At 47.3% G+C, this 19,420-nt stretch overlaps 2 protein-coding genes across 7 annotated transcripts in view; one reads left to right on the top strand and one right to left on the bottom strand.

The window, feature by feature from the left end:
* The window catches only part of LOC137306633 (protein GOLM2-like), a 52,485-nt gene extending 38,896 nt beyond the window's left edge, over positions 1–13,589 (bottom strand). For 2 of the 3 annotated variants that reach the window (XM_067975949.1, XM_067975950.1), the window contains exon 1: positions 11,519–11,594. In XM_067975949.1, the coding sequence (XP_067832050.1) occupies positions 11,519–11,555 (37 nt within the window). In that variant the 5' untranslated portion in view covers positions 11,556–11,594. Of the gene's footprint in view, positions 1–11,518; positions 11,595–13,529 lie in introns of those variants that run through there. The other variant, XM_067975951.1, reaches the window with a different exon arrangement.
* The window catches only part of LOC137306631 (tropomyosin alpha-3 chain), a 50,577-nt gene continuing 36,633 nt past the window's right edge, over positions 5,477–19,420 (top strand). For 3 of the 4 annotated variants that reach the window (XM_067975946.1, XM_067975945.1, XM_067975947.1), the window contains exons 1-2: positions 5,477–5,590; positions 8,240–8,365. In XM_067975946.1, the coding sequence (XP_067832047.1) occupies positions 5,477–5,590; positions 8,240–8,365 (240 nt within the window). Of the gene's footprint in view, positions 5,591–8,239; positions 8,366–11,678; positions 11,948–19,420 lie in introns of those variants that run through there. The other variant, XM_067975948.1, reaches the window with a different exon arrangement.

Here is a 19,420-nt window from a genome sequence, read left to right as displayed (position 1 = left end):
AAATTTGTTTATGTACACAAGTGCGTGTGAGAGATTAAGTCTATCACACTTCAGACTTCACACTTCCAAGTGTCACACTTAGTCACAGGTACAAAACAATCTTAAAAGCAAATATAAAGAGGAAGAAATAAAGTCATTTTGAGTTGATGCCAATCCTCAGAGAAACAACTGCCCTCCAATTGACTGTAGGTCGTGCCAAGCAGCAATTACGCTCTAGGTGACCTCTACTTGTGCTCGTTTACAGCAATTAAAACTTGTGGCTTTAAAAGGGACAGCTCATGTTACTTACCACTGAACTTTATTAGCCTATATATATTGTACGTTACATTGGTATAGTTGTAAAACAGAGTGTCCTCCTAATACCAAAGCAATGCCACGGGAGACCTGCTAATAAACGAAAGAGTTGATTAACTAAGGTAAAACTGGTCGCCTTTTCTTTATATTTTAAACTAGTTGGCAAACATTTTTGATTATAAATAAAACTTGGAACTAACAATGCAAGAAACGGGACCAGAGACAAGATGCACTGCACAGATAAACACCAACTCCAACCACACTTCTGTACTCGCTGAAACAGTGTTAAGGTTTCTAAATAATATGAGGTTTTGATGGAGTAAATAAGGAGAAGCTGTTTCCACTGGCAGGAGGGTCGGTAACCAGAGGACACAGATTTTTAAGATAATTAGCAAAAGAACCAGAAGGGAAATGAGGAGAAATTTTCTTACGCAGCGAGTTGTTATGATCGGTATTCACTGCCTGAAAGTGCGGTGGAAGCAGATTCAATAGTAACTTTCAAAAGGGAATTGGATAAATACTTGAAAAGGAAAAATTCTTCAGGGCAATGGGGAAAGAGCAGGGGTGGGGGGCGTGGGATTAATTGGATAGCTCTTTCAAAGAGCCGGCACAGGCACGATGGGCCGAATGACCTCCTTCTGTGTTGTACGATTCTATGAATAACCCGACATCGAATGCTGAAGGAACAGAAACTAGGTTTATTATGGGATGGGAAGTCTGATGGATGCAGCCCTGTTGTCCTATATTCCTAAGGAAATTCAGGAGTTAGTTTATTTTTGTCTCTCTCTCTCTGTCTCCTTATTTATTTCTCTCTCCCTCCCTTTATCTATTGCTCACTCATGCGTGCCTCTCTCTCTCTACATCTGTCTGTCTCTTGCCTGCTCCCTCTGTCTCTTTTTATTCCCTATTTATTTCTCTCTCTCCCTCTGTCTATCGCTCTCACCGCCTATTAATGCATGCCTCTCTCTCTCTCTTCCCAAGCAGGGCATCCTTAGGATGCAACCCACCTGTTGCTTTGCCCAAGTGCCAGCGACCGAGTTCCAATGCGATAAGGTCACCATCACCTGCCTGAGCAGTGACACCTACAATAAAAAGGCCTTTTATGGAGCTTTGTGCCCTGTAAATAGCACCTTGCTCACCCACTCTTCTGTTTCCCATAATCCATTGTTATAATCCTGGAAATTCATGACCTTATCATTAGGCAACGTGACCCACAAAACTCGGTCTGTAAGCCGAGCTCTGCCAGCAAGGAGCAGTCATGCTTCTTTTTTTAGTCAGCGATGTAATTTCCTGAATTTTTCTTCCCCCTTCCCGCCCCTCCCCCGAAGGTCCAGACATTTGTTGGTGACAGTTCCACGAGCCAAGTGCTTCACCAAAGTGCTTATTCTTCATGCTTCAGCCGAGACAGCAAATGGGGAGGGCGATTCAGCTGTGGGGACATCTCTGCCCAGTCTGATTCTTTTTCATTTTATGCTCATCGGGGTGAGGGATGTTCCTGCTGGGAAAGGAACAACTTCCATTTCAAACTCCAGTATTGGCATCAAACACTCCCAGGGCAGGTACAGCACGGGTTAGATACAGAGTAAAGCTCCCTCTACACTGTCCCATCAAACACTCCCAGGGCAGGTACAGCACGGGTTAGATTCAGAGTAAAGCTCCATCTACACTGTCCCATCAAACACTCCCAGGGCAGTTACAGCATGGATTAGTTACAGACTAAAGCTCCCTCTGCACTGTCCCATCAAACACTCCCAGGGCAGGTACAGCACGGGTTAGCTGCAGGTTAAAGCTCCCTCTACACTGTCCCATCAAACACTCCCAAGGCAGGTACAACATGGGTTAGATACAGATTAAAGCTCCCTCTACACTGTCCCATCAAACACTCACAGGGCAGGTAGAGGGTTAGATACAGAATAAAACTCCCTCACACTGTCCCATCAAACAGTCCCAGGGCAATTACAGCACGGGTTAGATACAGAGTAAAGCTCCCTCTACACTGTCCCATCAAACATTTCCAGGGCAGGTACAACACAGGTAAGAGTCAGAGTAAAGCTCTCTCTACACTAATTTCCCATGTCCAGCAGGGGTCACTGGATACTGATCGGGCGGGAGTGGTGTCTGATTTCTCCCTCCTTAGCCCAGGGGATGCTGAGTCTAATTATAGTTCTCCTACTGTCACTGAGATCTGCTAATTCAGGAAAGATCAGGGATTGGACCAGGATCCGGGTTTGGAAAGATTCACATCGACAGTCAACACTTAACGACAGTCTATGTTACGGGAGCTAACATGACTGAGGGATTCTGACAGTTCAGAACCCAGGAAGGTTTTCCCTCTCTGTGGTCACTGGGTAAATGCACCACTCAGGGTGATGCCAAGACACAGAGACCAAGGAATGTCTGAAATGATCTCAGCCTCAGCAAGTAGGATAAGACGATGGGTAGCACTCTCCCCTCTGCATGGGAAGATTGTGAGTTCAAGTCCCACTTCAGAAACTTAAACACAAAAATCTAGGCTGACACTCCCTGTTCAGTACTGAGGGAGTGCTGTACTGTCGGAGGTGCTGTCTTTCAGATGAAATGTTAAACCAAGGCCCTGTCTGCCCCTCTCAGGTGGATGTAAACGATCCCATGGCATTATTTTGAAGAGGAGCAGGGGAGTTCTCCCTGGGGCCAATATTTGTCCCTCAACCGACATCACTAAAAACAGAATATCTGGTCATTACCACGTTGCTTTTTGTGGGAGCTTACTGTGCACAAATTGCTGCTGTGTTCCATACATTACAACAGTGACTATACTTCATTGGCTGTAAAGCGCTTTGGGATGTCCTGAGGTCGTGAAAGGTGCTATAAAAATGCAAGTCTTTCTTTCTTAGTTCCTTTGGGCTTCAAAGGAGAAAAAAATCAGACCCTGTTCCCGCTCCTGACTGCTAGCCCTGCTGGAAAGCTTCCACGTGGATGTCAGGCAAGGACGGGATCATGCCTGGCTGTGACGCCCCCAAGAGTCGAAGTGCCAGAGAGCCCACACTTTTTAGACTTGGAGATAAAGAATGGACATTGGGTGCACTGCAGGACAGCTGGTGCCTGTGGTTTTAAAAACAATGACTCTTAAAAGCCTTGAGGACATCATCACCGTCTAATTGTGTGTGGAACCGATGTGTGATTTGATAGTTGTTGGTTAAATTCTTCCCGGGGATTAATTTTCGTGTGACTCAGGTTACCCGACAGGAATAGGCCCATCTTAACACACTGTAAGCCTCCTGACGCACGGATTAGACAGGCCGCGACGGGTGAAGGCCGGAGCAGTGTAACATCGTTCAAAATAGCCAGGCAGATAAATTCCGGCAGATAAACTACGCTAAAATTCCCGGTTAACAGTTTATGTTCTGTGAAAGCTGGAGGGACTTCTCAAAGTTTTTTGTCGAAATCTGTCCCCACAAATAGTGATGAAATAAATGCCCAGCTCATCTGTTTCAGTGGTGTTGTTTGAGGGCTAAATATTGGCCAGGACATAGGACACGGGAAAAGGAGTAGGCCATTCAGCCCCTCGAGCCTGTTCCGCCATTTAATTAGATCATGGCTGATCTGGATCTTAACTCCATTTTCCCGCCTTGGTTCCGTAACCCTTAATACCCTTACCCAACAAAAATCTATCAATCTCAGTTTTGAAAAGTTTAATTGACCCCCAGCCTCAACAGCTTTTTGGGGGAGAGAGTTCCAGATTCCCACTCCCCTTTGTGTGAAGAAGTGCTTCCTGACATCACCCCTGAACAGCCTGGCTCTAATTTTAAGGTTCTGCCCCCATGTTCTGGACTACCCCCACCAGAGGAAATAGTTTCTCTCTATCTACCCTATTGAATCCTTTAATCGTCTTAAACTCCTCAATTAGATCACCTGAGAGAACTCCCCTGCTCTTCTTCAAAATAGTGGCCCTGGATCTTTTACATCCACCTGAGAGGGTAGGTTTAACATCTCATCTGAAAGACATCACCTTTGACAGTACAGCACTCCCTCAATACTGCACTGGGAGAATCAGCCTGGATTTTGTGCTCATAGTCTCTGGAGAGGGACTTGAACCCACAACCTTCTGAGTCAGAAACAACAGTGCTACCCACTGAGCTGCGGCTGACAGCTGATCTCAGCTAGGGTGGCAAATGGGGCACTACAGTTGGCCTCATTGATCTGGGCTAGGGTTAGGAAAAATCGGCCAGGGGGTTCCTGCTCCTGATCGCTATCCAGTGACCGCCCCCCCCAGCAACCCTTGCAGTGAATTAAATGCCTGGACATCAGGATCGTGCTAGCCTGCCATGTCTCCGGTCCATGGCACTCGCCTTCAAGGCTCGAACAAGAACATCGGGTGAGATAACGGAGGGTCCCTGAGCTCTGTGGAAACTGTACCTCAGCAGAAGAGGTGCAATAGGGTAGACGTAGAGAAGCTGTTTCCACTGTGTGCGGGCAGTTCAAAACTAGAGGACATAAATATAAGAGAGTCACTAATAAATCCAATAGGGAATTCAGGAGAAACTTCTTTACCCAGAGAGTGGTGAGAATGTGGAACTCGCTACCACATGGAGTGGTTGAGGCGAATAGTATAGATGCATTTAAGGGGAAGCTGGATAAACACATGACGGAGAAAGGAATAGAAGGATACGCTGATAGGGTGAGATGAAGTAGGAATGGGAGGAGGCTCGTGTGGAGCATAAACACCGGCATAGATGCGTTGGGCTGAATGGCCTCTTTCTGTGCTGTAAATTCGATGTAAAGACTCAGTCCATGAGGAAAGGAGGCGGGAAGAAAAAACAGTCAGTGAGGAGAGCCTTGGCAGCTGCCCACTCTTTTAATAGCAACCAGCTGTCCATTGGACCCAGACACAGCGGGATCGCTTGGTAAACGGCCAGCCAATCATTGTCTCGACCCTGGACGTGTCCCGAGGTGTGGACTGAGTCTAGCCGGCTGAATAAAATAGTCTCAGGTTGGGCTTCGGAGACGAGGGGAGATATCATCCGGTGTGTGAGAGAGAGAGAGAGAGAGAGAGAAGGGGCCACTTTGCAACTTGGCATCTTTCTCTCAGGCGCTCCCTCGCTCCCAATCCCTCCGAGCCGTAACCTCCGGCACTTGTTCCCCGTGTCGTTGCTTTGATTTTTTTTTCTTTTCTTTGCTTTTCCTTTCTATTAAAAAATACATAATGGAGGCCATCAAGAAGAAGATGCAGATGCTGAAGCTGGACAAGGAAAATGCACTGGACAGAGCAGAGCAGGCAGAGGCGGATAAGAAGGCGGCAGAAGAGAGGAGCAAGCAGGTGAGATGGAGGAGAGCAGGCGGGCCTCGTTTAAAATCACACTAAATCTGTTCGCTTCCTTCCCCACAGTTCGGGGTGGGGTGGTTAAACGCGCCGGCCGGTGGTCCCAAGTTCCATCTCTGGCCTGCGCTGATCTCGATCGAGGTAGAGGTTCAGGTGTCGCAGTCAGTCTCAGTGCCCTTGGGTTGAGGGGGTGGGTGCGAGTCAGCCCGGCTCCTGGCTGCTATTCAACCACCCCTGCTGGGACGTGAGGGAGGGAGGGATTGGGGCTCGATTGTGACTGCGCACCTCCCCCCACCTCGCGGTCAAGGGCCTTAGGTCGCTGCGCGGACTTGTGGGTGAAGAATGGCAGCTCGGGCGAGGCACTGAGCGCCTGTGGAATTGGTACCCCAGATAGAGCCCATACTCCCCCCCAACTCCATGTCCCAGGAGCCAATCTTCGAGCGAGCTTGAATGGCGGCAGACTATTTGACTATGCAGGGCATCACAGCAGAGTCCTGACAGCCACACATGTGCGCACTTTCCAGCGCGAATCACTGGATAGCGATCTGGAGAGGGGAACCCTGCCTCCCCATCCTACAGGTGATAAGGCCGATTGTAACGGCTCATCCAACTAATACCCCCATCGAGATCAACGCACCTGGAACATTCTGATGTATATGGCTACATTGGGCAGTGCAATTATCCTCCAAGCCATTGGGCCAATTCAATAAGTTTGGAGAGGTGATTTACCAGAATGGTACCAGGGATGAGGGACTTCAGTTATGTGGAGAGACTGGAGAAGCTGGGATTGTTCTCCTTAGAGCAGAGAAGGTTAAGGGGAGAATTGATAAAGGTGTTCAAAATTATGAGGGGTTTTGATAGAGTAGATAGGAGAAACTTTCCACAGGCGGGAGGGTCGGTAACCAGAGGACACAGATTTATGATAATTGACAAAAGAATCAGAGGGGATATGAGGTGACATTTTTTTTATGCAGCAATTTGTTCTGATCTGGAATGCACTGCCTGAAAGGGCGGTGGAAGCAGATTCAATCATAACCTTCAAAAGGGAATTGGATAAATACATGAAAGGGAAAAATTTGCAGGGCTATGGGGAAAGAGCAGGGGGGAGTGGGACTAATTGGATTGCTCTTTAAAGAGCCCGCATGGGCACAATGGGCCGAATGGCCTCCTTCTATGCTATATAATTGTATGATTAACCAACTGATGTTAACTTATGTTCTCCTGCAAAAAAAAATCTTTGGTCACAGTGGATAACTTGCATCCTCAAGCAGGAAGGTGCAATTTATACTTGATTATATGGTACCTTATACAGCTTGGACACACTTTTAACAATACTAGCACTCCACTGTCCACCATTTTAACACAGCCTCTACCCCATTTATAATGAATGTGTCAGTGTCTCTGATTTAATTGTACAGGAGTCTCGTATAATAATAACAATCATAGAATCTAACACTCTGATATACCCCATACCTCTCACTGTAATACTGATTTATCCCAAACCCCTCACTGTAATACTGATATACCCCATACCCCTCACCGTAACACTCTGATATACCCCACATCCCTTACTGTAATACTGATATATCCCACACCTCTCACTGTAACACTGATATAGCGCATATCCCTCACTGTAACACCGATATATCCCACACCCTTCACCCTTGCAATACTGATATTTCCCATACCCCTCACTGTAATACTGATATATCCCATACCCCTCACTGTAACACTGATATATCCCACACCCCTCACCGTAACACTGATATATCCCACACCCCTCACTGTAACACTGATATATCCCATACCCCTCACTGTAATACTGATATATCCCACACCCCTCACTGTAACACTGATATATCCTACACCCCTCACTATAATACTGATATACCCCACACCCCTCACTGTAACACTCTGATATCCCCTCATCATTCTCTATTACATTACAATATTTATCATAAATGCTCATATGTAACTTTTGTTCATTTTGTTTAACATAATCCATCTAATTTTGTTATCTTAATAATCTGTTTTTTATTTTGTTTGTATATCTCGCTCTCCCTATTTCTTTCTCTTTCCCTGTTTCTTTCTCGCTCCCTGTTTCTTTCTCTCTCCCTCTGTTTCTTCCTCATTCCGTTTCTTTCTCTCTTTCCGTTTCTTTCTCTCTGTCTCCTTGTTTCTTTCACTCTCATTCCGTTTCTTTCTTTCACTCTCACTCCGTTTCTTTTTCTCTCTCCCTTTGTTTCTTTCTCTCTCTCCTCCTGTTTCTTTCTCTCTTTCTCGCCCTGTTTCTTTCTCTCTCTCTCTCCCTTTGTTTATTTCTCTCTCCGTTTCTTTCTCTCTCTCGTGCCCTGTTTCTTTCTCTCGCTCCCTCTGTTTCTTTCTCTCTCTCTCTCGCCCTGTTTCTTTCTCCCTCCCTGTTTCTTTCTCTCTCTCTCTCCCTTTGTTTATTTCTCTCTTCCTGTTTCTTTCTCTCTCTCGCGCCCTGTTTCTTTCTCTCTCTTGCGCCCTGTTTCTTTCTCTCTCTCCCTCGCCCTGTTTCTTTCTCTCTCTCCCTCGCCCTGTTTCTTTCTCTCTCTCCCTCGCCCTGTTTCTTTCTCTCTCTCTCCCACTGTTTCTTTTTTCCTCCCGCTCCATCTCTGACAGCTGGAGGATGAGCTGGCAGCCATGCAGAAGAGGCTCAAAGGGACGGAGGATGAGCTGGACAAGTATTCAGAGGCCCTGAAAGATGCCCAGGAGAAACTGGAACTGGCTGAGAAGAAAGCGGCTGATGTGAGTGAGGATGTTCAAAGTGTTATTCCTCCCTCCCTTATTTTTAATGTCTTCCCCCCACAACCTCGCAGTCTCCATTTACTAGCCAAAGTGATAGTCGAGCAAAATGTCCTCAACTCCATCATTCTTGAGCTAGCCCTCATCTTAATCGAAGCCTATATCCTGAAGGTTGGCTGGTGGAACCTGCGGGCATCTCTGTGACACAATGATTACCCGGTTAGATCACCAGGTGGTGCACTCACTGACTGTTTCTCCTTGCTCCTCCTATATGTGACAGCTGTGGATAGCACTCTTACCTCTGAGTCAGAAGATTATAGCTTCAAGTTTCACTCCAGAGACTTGAGCACATAATCTAGGCTGATACTCCGAGTGCTGCACTGTCGGAGGTGCCGTCTTTTGGATGAGATGTTAAATCAAGGCCCCATCTACCCCTCTCAGGTGGACGCTAAAGATCCCATGGCACTTTTTCAAAGATGAGCACGGCAGTTCTCCCCAGTGTTCTGGCCAATATTTATCCCTCAACCAACATCACTACAAAAAAAACACAGATTTTCTGGTCATTATCACATTGCTGTTTGTGGGACCTTGCTGTGTGCAAATTGGCTGCTGTGTTTCCTACATTACAAAAAGTACTTAATTGGCTGTAAAACACTTTGGGACATCCCGAGGCCTTGAAAGGCCCTGGATAAGTGCAAGACTTTTCTTTTAAAGTGTTGAAACTTGGCGTCTAAAGGGGAACCTTAATGCAAATGCCAAGCAAGACAGGGGAAGGCACTTCCGGGAGTCCAGCCCAAGACTTCCTGTGTTACTAACTGCACAAGAAGTGGGTTTCCAAGTTGCATTTACCATTTGATAGTCCAACTTAATGGTACTGCTGATTCGCAAATTAGCTGCAACACAGATCTAATAATTCCAACAGTGTTGGACTCTAAATCCTAAAAGCAGCAGCCTTCACCAAACAAAGACAAAGAGACAGGGAAGGGAAGAGTAATGGGATTACAGTAGAGATCTGCAGGTGAAGAGCCAGCACCAGCAGAAGCACGATGGACCAAATCCTGGAGTCCCGTGCAATAACAACACAATCCAACTTATTCTGTCGCCAGGTCCTGCACCAGGCTGCTCCATCGTGATTCCTCACCAAGCATGCTGCGTTGTTACCTTCGGTGTTGGGGAGGGGGCAGGGACTGCTCACAGGACAGGAGTGAAGGAAGAACATAGAAGCAGAAGGAGGCCATTCAGCCCCTCGAGCCTGTTCTTCCATTCAATTAGATCATGGCTGACCTGTATCTCAACCCTATCTACCCGCCTTGGTTCCGTAACCCTTAATACCCTTGCCTAACAAAAATCTATCAATTTACCCCATGCCCCTTTCACCAGCAGCTTAGAAACATAGGAACAGGAGCAGGCCATTCAGTCCCTCGAGCCTGCTCTGTCATTCAATTAGACCACGGTTGATCTGTACCTCAACTCCATATACCCACCTTGGTTCCGTATCCCTTATGCTTGCCAAGCATCTCGTGTTTTCTCAGCTAGGGAAACTATATGGTGCATCGGGGGAGAGAGAGACGCTCCACAAAGGACAAAAAAGACCCAAAACCACCGAAGTATAAAACGTCCTCATTGCTGTTCATTTCCTTTTGATCCAAAATAGGGTCAGAACTGCATTTCAGCTTTCTGTGCACTATTCCAACTAGCCAGTGATGCCATTACCAGAAAACAGAAGGATGCGATTTCACAGAGATTTTTTTTTAACATTCTGGCATTTGTCAGTCAGGAGGCCCTCCATCCCCCGCAGGCAATAAAATGCTTCCACGACTGGCAGAGAGATTACTAATGAATGCTTTGAATTCCAAACATATTCCTAACTCCAAATGTTTTGACAGTTGGGAGGATTAAGCTTTTGGAAATGTCTAAAGGTTCAAATCAACGATTTGAAATGGGCATCTTCTGTGTGTGACAGCCTTTTCTCTTCACGGATTCATTTCTGCCCTCCTCCCCCTCCTATTTCCTCCCCTGAAGGTGCTAACTCTCGCAGCAGAACCATTCCATGGGGAGGACAGTGCTACGAATGGTTTTAGTTATCTCACACAATCGTGGCTTCTGCGGTCACTCGCTAATATCTGCTACTGACTCCACAAATTAGGGGGTGTCCAAACTGCGGCTCCCCCCAGGCCCAGATGATATAGAATGAACAGCACAGAAACAGGCTATTCAGCCCAACTGGTCCATGCCAGTGTTTATGCTCTACACGAGCCTCCTCCCACCTCTCTTCACCCTGTCAGCATAACATTCTATTCCTTTCCCCCTCATGTGTTTATCTAGCCTCCCCTTAAATGCATCTATGCTATTTGCCTCAACTGCTCCTTGTGGTAACTAGTTCCGCATTCCCATCACTCTCTGGGTAAAGAAGTTTCTTCTGAATTCCCTATTGGATTTATTAGTGACTATCTTATATTTGTAGCCACTAGTTTTGGTCTCCCACACAAGTGGAAACATCTTCTCTATGTCTACCCTACCAAACCCTTTCATAATCTTAAAGACCGCTCTCAGGTCACCCCTTAGCCTTCTCTTTTCTAGATAAAAGAGCCCAGCCTTTTCAGTCTTTCCTGATAGGTGTAACCTCTCAGTTCTGGTATCATCATTGTAAATCTTTTATGCACCTTCTCCAGTGCCTCTATATCCTTTTTATAATATGGAGACCAGAACTGCGCCCAGTACTCTAAGTGGTCTAACCAAGGTTCGATACAAATGGCCAACATTTGAGCAGTTTTCTCACAGATTGACCAACATTGGAGGCAATTTCTCTCAGATTGGCCAACATTGGAGGAGATTTCTCTCAGATTGGCCAACATTGGAGGAGATTTCTCTCAGATTGGCCAATATTTGAGGAGATTTCTCTCAGACCGACCAACATTTGAGGAGATTTCTCTCAGACCGACCAACATTTGAGATTTCTCTCAGACTGACCAACATTGGAGAGGATTTCTCTCAGAATGACCAACATTTGAGGAGATTTCTCTCAGAATGACCAACATTTGAGGAGATTTCTCTCAGACCGACCAACATTTGAGGAGATTTCTCTCAGACTGACCAACATTTGAGGAGATTTCTCTCAGACTGACCAACATTTGAGGAGATTTCTCTCAGACTGACCAACATTTGAGGCGATTTCTCGCAGACTGGCCAACATTTGGCATTTGATTTCTCTTAGCTTAGTAGGACCGACCGTTAGGAGCTTTCCCGCCTATTTCTTTCAAAGCCGCAATCACCCCGCCTCGCGCGCGGGTCACTTCCTGGAGACGCTCCGGCGCTGTCGCTGGGTGTCTCTGACAGGAAGCGAGTCTGTTAAACCGGCGGCGGCCCTGCAGCCCCGACTTCTTCCCTCTTGCTTCACTTTGCACCGGGTTCGGTTCGGTTCGGTTCGGGGGGCCGGGGTTGTACGCAGCAGTCCCGATGGCCGGGACGTGTCTCGAGGCGGTGAAGCGGAAGATCAAAGTGCTGCAGCAACAGGCGGACGATGCGGAGGAGCGGGCCGAGCGCCTACAGCGGGAGATGGGAGCGGAGCGCAAGGCCCGGGAGCATGTGAGTAACCGAGAGGCAGGCAGGCAGGCGGGCGGGCGGGAGGGAGAGGTCGGTGTCCAGCTGTACATAATGTTGGGCGCGCCTCGGCAGCCAACTCTTATCATTGCTGCCAGTGAGTGTGCGTTTGCGTGACCACCCCTCCCCCGGTGCGTGTGCAAACCCTCCCTCTCGATGTGTGTGCCCGTGCAACATCCCCTCCCCCTCTCGATGTGTGTGCCCGTGCAACATCCTTCCCCCTCCCCCTCTCGATGTGTGTGCCCGTGCAACATCTTCCCCCTCCCCCCCTCTCGATGTGTGTGCCCGTGCAACATCCTTCCCCCTCCCCCTCTCGATGTGTGTGCCCGTGCAACATCTTCCCCCTCCCCCTCTCGATGTGTGTGCCCGTGCAACATCTTCCCCCTCCCCCCCTCTCGATGTGTGTGCCCGTGCAACATCTTCCCCCTACCCCCTCTGTGTGTGTGTGCCCGTGCAACATCTTCCCCCCCCCCCCGATGTGTGTGTGTGTGCCCGTGCAACATCTTCCCCCCCCCCCCCCCCCCGATGTGTGTGTGTGCCCATGCAACATCTCCCCCCCCCCCCCCTCCTCGATGTGTGTGTGTGCCCGTGCAACATCTCTTCCCCCCCCCCCCCCCAATGAGTCAAGGTCCACAATGTCTCCAAAAGAGAAGTATGAGAAAAGACAAGTTAAGAAGCTTTTTTAAAAAAAGACCAGCACAGGCACGATGGGCTGAATGGCCTCCTACTATGCTGTAACAAGCGTCCTTTCAGGACGTCCCAATGCGCTTCACAACCGATGAAGCACTTTTGAAGTGTAGGCACTGTTGTAATGGAAGAAATGCAGCAGCTGATTCCAGCAAGATCCCACAAACTACAATGAAATAAATGCCCAGATATTCTGTTAAAGGTGTTGATTGAGAGATAAATATTGGCCAGGACAGCGGGAATTCCCCTGCTTTTCTCCGAATAGCGCCGTGGGATCTTTTATGGCCACCCGAGAGGGCAGACAGGGGCCTCAGTTTAACACCTAATCCGAAAGAAGGCACCTCTGACTGTGCAGCATCCCTTCAGTACTGCACTGAGTGTGCCAGCCTGGATTATGTGCTCAAGTGTTTTGAGTAGGACTTGAACCCACGACCTGACTCCGAAATTAAGAACACATTACTGCAAAAGTATACAAAAGTCGTGTGTTTGTCAGTAAAACCAGAGATTGGATAGAAATGCACAACATATCAGTAGGCATCTGAGACAGAGAGGGAGGCAGGTTAACACCTCAGCTAGTGACTTGTCAGAATGTCACACTCAATGCTCAGCCTGATCTTTTACACGCTGACTGATATGTGCTACCCATCTTAAACTCCGGATTAGTTCTTGAGCCATAAAGTGATCGCCCAGGTTTCAACAGAGGGGGAAAAGGTTGGTAGGAATCTTTTTTTTTACATAGGACAGGGCCATCAGGGTATGGACTACTTTACCACAAGTGCACGTTGAAACCTGGGCGATCACTTTAAACAAGGAAGGGAGAAAACCGGCATTTAAGAGAAAACAATAGAGATATGATTGGAAATAAAACTTATCCACTGACTTAACCAAGTCACACAACTTCCCACTTCAGCTGAAAGCTTCTTAAGCCGGTGTCGGAAGGTTCGTCCTGCTCAGCAGTGATACGATCGCTTGTGGTTATGCTTGCCTTTCCTTCCCATATATAGATTTTTTTTAAAAAAGCGTACTTGCACATCGCCCCGTGGCGTTGCTCACAGTGAGTCAGAGGATACTCTGTTAAAGTGTGGTGTGTGGCGGGGGAGGGGAGAGGAGAGAAGGTTTGCAGGGAGTAAGTGCGACACTTTACCAGAAGCATGCACTGTATGCAAGACTTTTACAGTATGCTAGCGGGCCTCTTGTAGCAATGCTCGCAGTGAGCTGTTTTATAGGGTCCAGAGGGGCAATTTTTTCACTCAAAGGGTGGTGAGTGTCTGGAACGAGCTGCCAGAGGCAGTAGTAGAGGCGGGTACAATTTTGTCTTTTAAAAAGCATTTGGACAGTTACATGGGTAAGATGGGTATAGAGGGATATGGGCCAAGTGCAGGCAATTGGGACTAGCTTAGTGGTATAAACTGGGCGACGTGGACATGTTGGGCCGAAGGGCCTGTTTCCATGTTGTAACTTCTATGATACTATGAAAATAAGAAGTGTGATGGGGAAAGTATTACAGGAAGAAAGCATGACACTTTGTTCAAGTGTGTGCTATATACAAGACTTAATATTAAGCTGTGCGTAAGGTTTGCACTTGTGCCACGTTTATTTCTTTGTAATGTAATCATCACACTGTATCCTCTGAGCAATGCCATGGTAGATCTGCTAGTATATTTTTAAAAATTCTATCCTTTTCTGCCAGTCTTTCTCCTCTCTTTTGCACCTCACTGCGGTATGGTTTCACAGGTACTAGTTGCCCTCCGGTAGGCGTGCCAAGTGATCATCGGTGGCATGTTATTTGACATTGGAGGGGTGGTAACTTGTCCTCAATTGATCCTCATAGGTGCACTGTCCAGCATTCACTAGGTAATGATCTGGGGGAAGAACCCCGGCTGCCTTTTTCTCCCTCTCTCTTCCTCCCAGTGTGTGGGGGGGATGCGGCATTCAGGTTGGGGACATTATTGGGTTTGGCCGTGATGTTGCTGAATAGCTGCAGACACTCACTTCGATGCTGATACTTGAATGGAAAGTGAGTGGGATACTGGAAGGTGTTAGTGCCAGTGGAGCTAGACTCCAGCAAGAGCCAGGATCTTCAGGAGAGGAGGAGGGGAAATGCAGGTGGTTATCCTGCTTTGGAGGGCCGACGTGGGCCTATTGTAGGGTAAGGTGTGCTTCGGGGGAAACTGCTCGAACCCCTGATGTGATCTCTGGCTCCATAAAAAATTATTAACTGGCAATCTGAGAGAGCAGTTTGTTTTTAGAGAAGTGGCTCTTAAAATCAGGGGAATGTTGTGACGCAGCAATTCAGAAACCAGCCATCTTAGTTACTGTTTCATTCTTGGGGGAATTCTGAATTTCAGTGAGCTGCAGAGTTGCAAAATGAATAGACTTAATCTCCAGGCTCACTGGGCCATTATGGATCATAGAATCATAGAAGTTACAACATGGAAACAGGCCCTTCGGCCCAACACGTCCACGTCGCCCAGTTTATACCACTAAGCTAGTCCCAATCAGTCTCAAACTCCCCCCCACCCCGTTCTAAATAGGTCAGATGTACTGGGAGAATTCTGCTATAGTTTCAATGATGTTTCCACTTGTGGGGGAGTCCAAAACTATGGACAATAAATATAAGATGATCACTAATAAATCCAATATGGAATTCAGGAGAAACTTCTTTACCCAGAGAGTGGCGAGAATGTGGAACTCACTACCACAAGGAGGCAAATAGCGAAGATGCATTTAAGGGGAAGCTAGACAAATGCATGAGGGAGGAAGGAATAGAAGGATATGTTGATAAGGTGGGCGGAGTCCCATGTGGAGTATAAACAACGGCATAGACTTGTTGGGCCGAATGGCCAGTTTCTGAGCTGTACAATTCTTTGTATATTGGGTAATATCTGAAGTGATTTGTTTATCCCACACCCATCAGATTTTTCTTCCCATCCAGTGCTGACTCGTGCTGGGGTACAATTCCATAGGTATTTGCAGCTCGTCAGCTCATTGCTAAAGTGGGTAGTCTCCGAGTCTGACCTCAATGTTGTGCCTGATCTTAACCTCACTCATTGTGGGGCAACATCACATCTCTACAAATGGTCTTAGCACCCCTGGACTTTGGCGGTAACAGTGAAAAATAAAAACCAGCAGGGGAGCTCTGGCTGTTAATTTTTAAACCCTTATCCCCAAGCCCAGGGACGCCGAGGCCGTTTGTAATGTGGTGCTGTTGCCTCAACTGAGATTAGCAAAACCGACACAAACTGGGTGGGGGTGGAGTATGTTTGTATGTAAACATGGGGCCTTTCTAATCTGTGTGACGCATTCATACGCTGTCTTACCAATTAAAGGAGCATCACACTCGAGAAATTGTCTGGGACGTGTCTTAAATTAAGAAAGGATAAAAAGATTATATTCATTGGTTAGTGAATCGGTAACCAGGGGTTATCGAGCCATTTATTGCCCATCCCAATTAGGCCTTGAGACAGTGATGGTGAGTTGCCATCTTGAACTGCTGTAGTCCTGTGTGGTGAAGGTGCTCCCTCTGTTAGGGAGGGAGTTCCAGGATTTTGACCCAATGACTATGAAGAAACGGCCGATATATGACCAAGTCAGGATGGTGTGTGACTTCGGAGGTGATGGTGTTCTCATTCACCTGCTGCCCTTGTCCTTCTAGGTGGTGGAGGTCACTGGTTTGGAGGTGCTGTTGAAGAAAGCCTTGGCGAGTTGCTGCAGTGTATCCTATAAATAGGACACACTGCAGCCATGGTACACCAGTGGTGAAGGGAATGGATGTTTTAAGGTGGTGGATGGGCTGCCAATCAAGCGGATGGCCTTTTCCTGGATGGTGTTGAGCCTCTTGAGTGTTGGAACTGCACTCATCCAGGCAAGTGGAGAGTATTCCATCACACTCCTTAATGCCGAATTGAGTGAGTGCTGCGTCGTCAAAGGCGATGGAGGCCTGTTGAACTGAGTGTTAAAGATCCCATGGCAGTAATTGAAGATGAGCAGGGAGTTCTCCTGATGTCCTGACTAATCAACATTTTTTAAAAAAAAAGCACATTAACTGATCATTCATCTCTGCTATGTGAAATTTTACTCGTCAAATTGTCTGCAATAGACAATACCAGCACCTTGAATGTAATCCATTGAATCTGAAGTGTTGAGATGTTTGAGAGGTATAAACTCAGTCCTTGTGTTTTCAATAGGGATGTTGGAAGATCTTATTGGGATATGGGATGCTTTACCATAAGTTCTAGGAGTCAATTGCAATATAGAAGAGGGGGTGTTAGATGGACCCTCACAGAAAAATTGACTGGTACGGGGGTGAGGGGGATGAAAAAGCAGGAGAATGGGATTAGAGAAATGGCTCATCACTAGAGCTAGCAGTGTGCTACGAATTGAGCCCAGCTATAAACTTTTTTTGCTCTATAATGGGGGGTGGGGGGGGGAATGCTTTCAACACAGACTGTTTCCTTCCTCTTTGAAACTTTTTTCTAAAAAGTGCTGTTGAAGATAAGCATTTATTGAGTATGTATGGGCTGTATAGTGTGTGTGTGTGGGAGGAGACACATGATTTTTTTTTGTGTAAGGATCTGTGACTGCACTTTTTGGTGCGTGAGGCAGGTTGAGCAAATACAGATGGATCCTGTGTAAAGAGGAAGTGGTGGCAGCAGTGGTGTGACTCGCACTGAAAAAATAAATGTGCATTAATACGGCCGAGTTTTGAGAGCACCATGCAGTTTGTTCAAGGGGATGCATGATCCTGGCTATTAATAACGTTCTATGGTGACCAGATTTGAAACTAACCTGTTTGGAAAAAGCAAGGGTGGGGATAAGCTTTCACTTTGACTGTTTAAAGAAAAACTGTGACGTGTTTCACGACCTCAGGATGTCCCAAAGCACTTTACAAAGAAGTACTTTTGAATTGTGGTCACTGTTGTAAGGCAAGAAACGCAATAACCAATTGAGGTCCAGTAAGGCCCCTCGAACAGCAGTGAGCAAATAGTTGTGCTGATTGAGGGATAAAATGTTGGTCAGGACACCGGGGAAAACTCCCTTGCTGTTCTTCGAATTAGTGGCCGTGGGATCATTCACGCCCACTTGAGAGGGCAGATGCGGCCTCGGTTTACAGTCTCATCCGAAAAACGGCACCTCCCGACAGTGCAGCACTCCCTCTGTACTGCTTTGGGAGTGTCGGCCTGGATTACGTGCTCAAGTCTCTGGAGTGGGGCTTGGACCCACAACCTTCTAACTCGGAGGCGAGAGTGCTACCCGCTGAGCCGAGGCTGAGAGGGAAGAGAAGGGAGTTAGGCAGAAAGGAAAGAGGAAGGGGAAGAAAATCTATTTTACAATATGTATGCTGTGTGCTTCTGATAATTCAAAGGCATTTTTGCACAAAAAAGTAATTTGAATTAAGCAAGTTTTTAGACATTTTTCCCTCCCCTGCTCACCAAATATGGAGGCCATAGAGCTTAATTCTAGTTCGTTCTTGGGGAGTGAGTGATCAGAAGTTGGGGGGGGGTAGTAAAGCCAAGGAGATCCCCCCCCTTCTGTTCTCTGACCCCTGTCCATTGTACTGAGGACAACTGTAACATCCCTACAGTTAACCTACCTAAGATCAGCTAATTCAGCACAGATCAAGGATGGAGCCTTCCTGTATCATGTCTGCTGCCCGATGGGGGCAGGGGTGGCGAAGAGTCATTTTGACTGACAAGTCTGCAGTGTGGCTGGGGTAGGTGAAGGAAGATGGCGAGCGAAGAGAAGAAATGATCCAATAGATAGCGAATCATTGCAAAAACTAAAAGAAGCCCTGGTCTTAACTTTCAGCAAGAGCTTGAAGCTAGTCAGTACATCCAGTAGCTAGCTGTTAACCACAGAAGGAAAAGTTCACGCTTAGCTGTCATTTTGGATAGGGAGGGAGGAGGTGGATGGCGTGCTTGTTAGAGCAATCCTGCGAAAAAACGCACGCATAGCTTTAGCTGCAGATTGCGCCCGTTTGTGCTCTTGGATCCACCTGATCCCGTGCAACGTTGCCAAATGTTGCACAAACCAGGTATCGAGTTGTCCTCCCTGATCCATTTCGCTCAGTACCACATCGCATCAAGAAAAAAGACTCACATTTCTGTCGCGCCTTTCAGGACGTCCCAAAGCGCTTTACAGCCAATGGGGTACTTTTGAAGGGTAGTCACTGTTACGTTGTAGGGAAACTGCGGCAGCCAATTTGCGCACAGCAAGATCCCACAAACAGCAGTGAGGGTAATGACCAGATCATCTGTTTTTTTAGTGATGTTGGTTGAGGGATAAATGTTGGCCCAGGACACCGGGCAAAGCGCCACTGCTCTTCTTCGAAATAGTGCCGTGGGATTTTATACATCCACCTGAGAGGCATTTATCCACTGAGCCGTCGGGCTGAGAGTTTGTATTTGGGATGTGACTGATTTGCTGGGACCATCTAGAGTGCCACTACTAACACCCTGGTGATCTCGGCCCAACCCAGGGATTGAACCTGGGACCTTCTTGGCCTGCATGGCTGAGCTACCCCCCGGGCCATCAGGGGGATCTTACACTTTTTAAACCATTTTTGTGAGCATTGGTTGAGAACTGGATGCGGTGAGTTGGAGCCTGGCAGAATGTGAGAAATGCCTCCGTTGGCAGCACAATCATCATAACTGCATTGGTTCAGGACTTGAGCACATCTTCTAGGCTGATACTCCTAGTGCAGTACCGGGGGAGAGCGCTATTGTCAGCGGTGCTGTCCTTCAGATGAGACATTCATCTAAGCCCTTGCTC

Source organism: Heptranchias perlo, chromosome 44 (assembly GCF_035084215.1).
Source record: "Heptranchias perlo isolate sHepPer1 chromosome 44, sHepPer1.hap1, whole genome shotgun sequence".
Classification (NCBI taxonomy): domain Eukaryota; kingdom Metazoa; phylum Chordata; class Chondrichthyes; order Hexanchiformes; family Hexanchidae; genus Heptranchias; species Heptranchias perlo.
The sequence above is the reverse complement of the archived record's forward strand: the minus strand, read 5'-3'. Positions and strand labels throughout refer to the sequence as shown.